This window comes from Anneissia japonica, unplaced genomic scaffold (assembly GCF_011630105.1).
Source record: "Anneissia japonica isolate Jap-2015-1 unplaced genomic scaffold, ASM1163010v1 scaffold2756_len2360902_cov194, whole genome shotgun sequence".
Classification (NCBI taxonomy): Eukaryota; Metazoa; Echinodermata; class Crinoidea; order Comatulida; family Comatulidae; genus Anneissia; species Anneissia japonica.
In genome coordinates this window covers 943,452-946,505 of record NW_022719050.1, presented here as the reverse complement: position 1 = coordinate 946,505, position 3,054 = coordinate 943,452, and the positions used below count along the sequence as shown (strand labels likewise).

The window sequence follows — 3,054 nt, the reverse complement described above, 5'->3', positions numbered from 1 at the left end:
GCGCTTGCGCTGAACATTAAATATAACACATAGTGCACGCGCATCATTTGGCAGCAGAGGGCCACTCGTTAAGTAGGCCTACATAATTAATATGGAGAGATCTCGAGAAATGACACGGGAGACGTGTTGTGGGAGTTGCTAGTTCATGATTTTGTCGATGACGTGCGGACGACTGATTGAGAGATTGAGGTCGCATTTCTGGTGGTCAAGCAATATAAGAGTTGCTAAACTCGTTCCTCGCTCAGTCGTGTTAGCATCCATCCTAAGTGGTATAACAAGTCAAGCAGCTTGAGAAGCCGTTGAAGAAACTACGTCATCATCAAGCTATTCACTGCGAAATGAACGCTAATTCAAGAATGAACGGCTTGTACGTTTTTGTTCAAATTCCATCTTGAGAATTGAGACAGCGTCGACTTGGCTGACATATAATACAATTATTACACAAATTATCCTTTTTTAGAATGCACGCGTCTATTATACTGAATTGAATGCCTCTGAAAAGGACGATCTTTCTGATACCAATAAACGCCGACTTGTACCTTTTCCATCAAATTATATAGTCTCGCGAATTGTGAAAATGTTTAATGATACAGAGTTCCAAGATAATGGAACCATGGCAACTACTCTACCACCATGGACCAGTTACCATCAACCATCTCGTATGATCGCCGAAGGAGTAATTTTTATCCTGGCATTTACCGGCAATACCGCTCTTCTTGCCTGGATGGTCGTAAACAAGCGAGTCCGCTTCCATAGTTACATAATTTCGTTAGCTGTGGCTGATCTTAGCGTTGCATTGTTCGGTGTGCTTGGTGAGTTGATCCGAGAAGCCCTAGACCGACGATGGTTAGCTTCTGACGGGGCCTGCCGTGTGTTTACCTTGGTGCAGGTGATTACTTTATTGGCTTCGAATTATATGATAGCTGCCATTGCAGTTGATCGATACCACTCACTTTTCAGTCCTCTAAAGAAGCCGCTGGATTCAGGTAAACTTATTTGTATTGCATGGACTTTAGCGTGCATATTCGCAACCCCCCAACTATTCATATTCCAAAGAACCATTCACAGTGGCGTCCCGATGTGTCTCACTACATTTGGAAAGGACGCTCCAGAGAAAACTATATATATTGTGTATGCTACTGTGTTCGCCTTCTTTATTCCATTCTCCTTCATCACATTTGCGTACGTGCGCATTGTTGCTAAGCTATGGAATACGCGACACAGCACATTACCCGATTCACAGTATAAAAAGAAAACGCGTGTTCGCACGCTAAAAATGACTTGTGCAATTATTATGGTATTCATATTATGTGGGTTCCCCTATTTCGCTACCGAACTTTATGTAGCCGTAAACCCGCCAAAACCAACAGATTCCAGTAGAAAGTCATCTTTGCAGCAAAAAATCTACGGTGTGTTTTCTATTTTAGCTGTTAGCAACAGTGCCGTCAATCCATATATTTTCTTCGTGTTTTACGCATTCCGACAAGCTCGTCAGAACTGTGTGAATGTATTGGCGTCGTCTAGAACACGTGTACGTAGCTACAGGGCTGCGTCGCAGACAGACAACACTAAACGTACCGTAGTGGAACTTGAAGAGACGAATCGTGCTGTAGGACCGTGTGGTGAACGAATTGAAGATGATGTTGGCTGTAAAGTTTAAATGGCAAGTGCACGAATCTAAAAAACAAGCTTTCAAAATCAAGGTTAGCACTCGACGTTTAATTAAAACAGATAAAATACATCTATTATTAAAAATTGTAATTTATTGAATAACGGAAAGTAAAACGCATCACAAGGATACTGTTCTAGATGTGATTAAAATAAAGATCCCGTGCTAAGCCATGCTATATTATAATATTATATGTATGCTTGGATCTGCAGTGTTCTGATTTGCACGTTCACTACAATCCAACGTATTGTTAATTCATACGATGCCTGTACAACGTACCGGTACTTTAAGATAACTTATAATTACAATTGGTATCGTATGCTAATAGAAAAAAATATGACATTATAATGACACCACCTATTCGTATTTGTGTAGTTAAATTCCTGAAAATTGTACGTTAAAATGTATAACCACATTTCTATATTTAATATTAAGTAATATATATAATTATATATATATAATTAATTATATAAACATGTACCTTTATACAGTAAGAAGGTAGTAATGTATCTAATAAAAAATAAATGATACTAATAAACGACATGTTTCGACGTCTCACACGTCATCATCAGGCAACAATGCTTATGCTACGTGTGACACGTCGAAACATATAGTAGTATCACATATGTATATATATATATATACATATATATATATATATATATATATGTATAGATGTAATTACCATTGTCTTATTCCTTATTGAGATTCAGCTTGAATGCACAGAAGAGGGTGTATCCAGATCTCTGACAGTCTGACAAGGCGATATTAATGCTATATCAAAATTGTGACGTGCGTAGGAATTCAGTATGGATGTATGTACATACATGATATATACATGAACGCATTATGTATATTTGTATAACTTAGTTCATGGGTGGAATTGACCAATGAAATATTTTTATTACCTAATTAATATTTATGAGGTACAGTATAGTAATATCTTACAGTACTTTTAAGTCTGTTTGCCATTTTATAATAATCGAGTCATTCGTGAAACATCATCAATTATATCAAACATATCGATTACATTCCTCTCTCTCCTCCCTCGTTCCCTCTTTCTCTAAATTTTTGAATATTATTTACGGTACTAGTTTGGGTGCTCAAGTTGTACGTGGCTTTATTAAAAATATTTTTGTTTATGTACTGTACCCATTATTGTCAACAAACACTCCATGAAATCGTCTTAGAACAGCTTAAAATTGCTTGGATCGCACATAAAATCACCTTATTTTGCGAGTTAACGCCCCTTAATTGGAGCCCCACAATTCACCTTCGCTCTCCCCACCCCCAACCCCCAACCAGACTGCTAGATAGGCCACTGCCTCTGAACCCCGCCGGGGCTCCGCTTTTAGACCCTGGGGGTGCCCGGAGGTCCCGCTCCC

General features: G+C 38.6%; 1 protein-coding gene across 1 annotated transcript; it reads left to right on the top strand.

Annotated features, from left to right (window-relative positions):
* The first annotated feature begins 261 nt into the window (after positions 1-261).
* On the top strand, positions 262-2,538 carry LOC117110809 (mesotocin receptor-like). Its single transcript, XM_033253634.1, has one exon. It carries the CDS (start codon positions 578-580, stop codon positions 1,658-1,660), a length of 1,083 nt encoding a protein of 360 aa, XP_033109525.1. The 5' UTR covers positions 262-577; the 3' UTR covers positions 1,661-2,538.
* Positions 2,539-3,054: the final 516 nt, after the last annotated feature.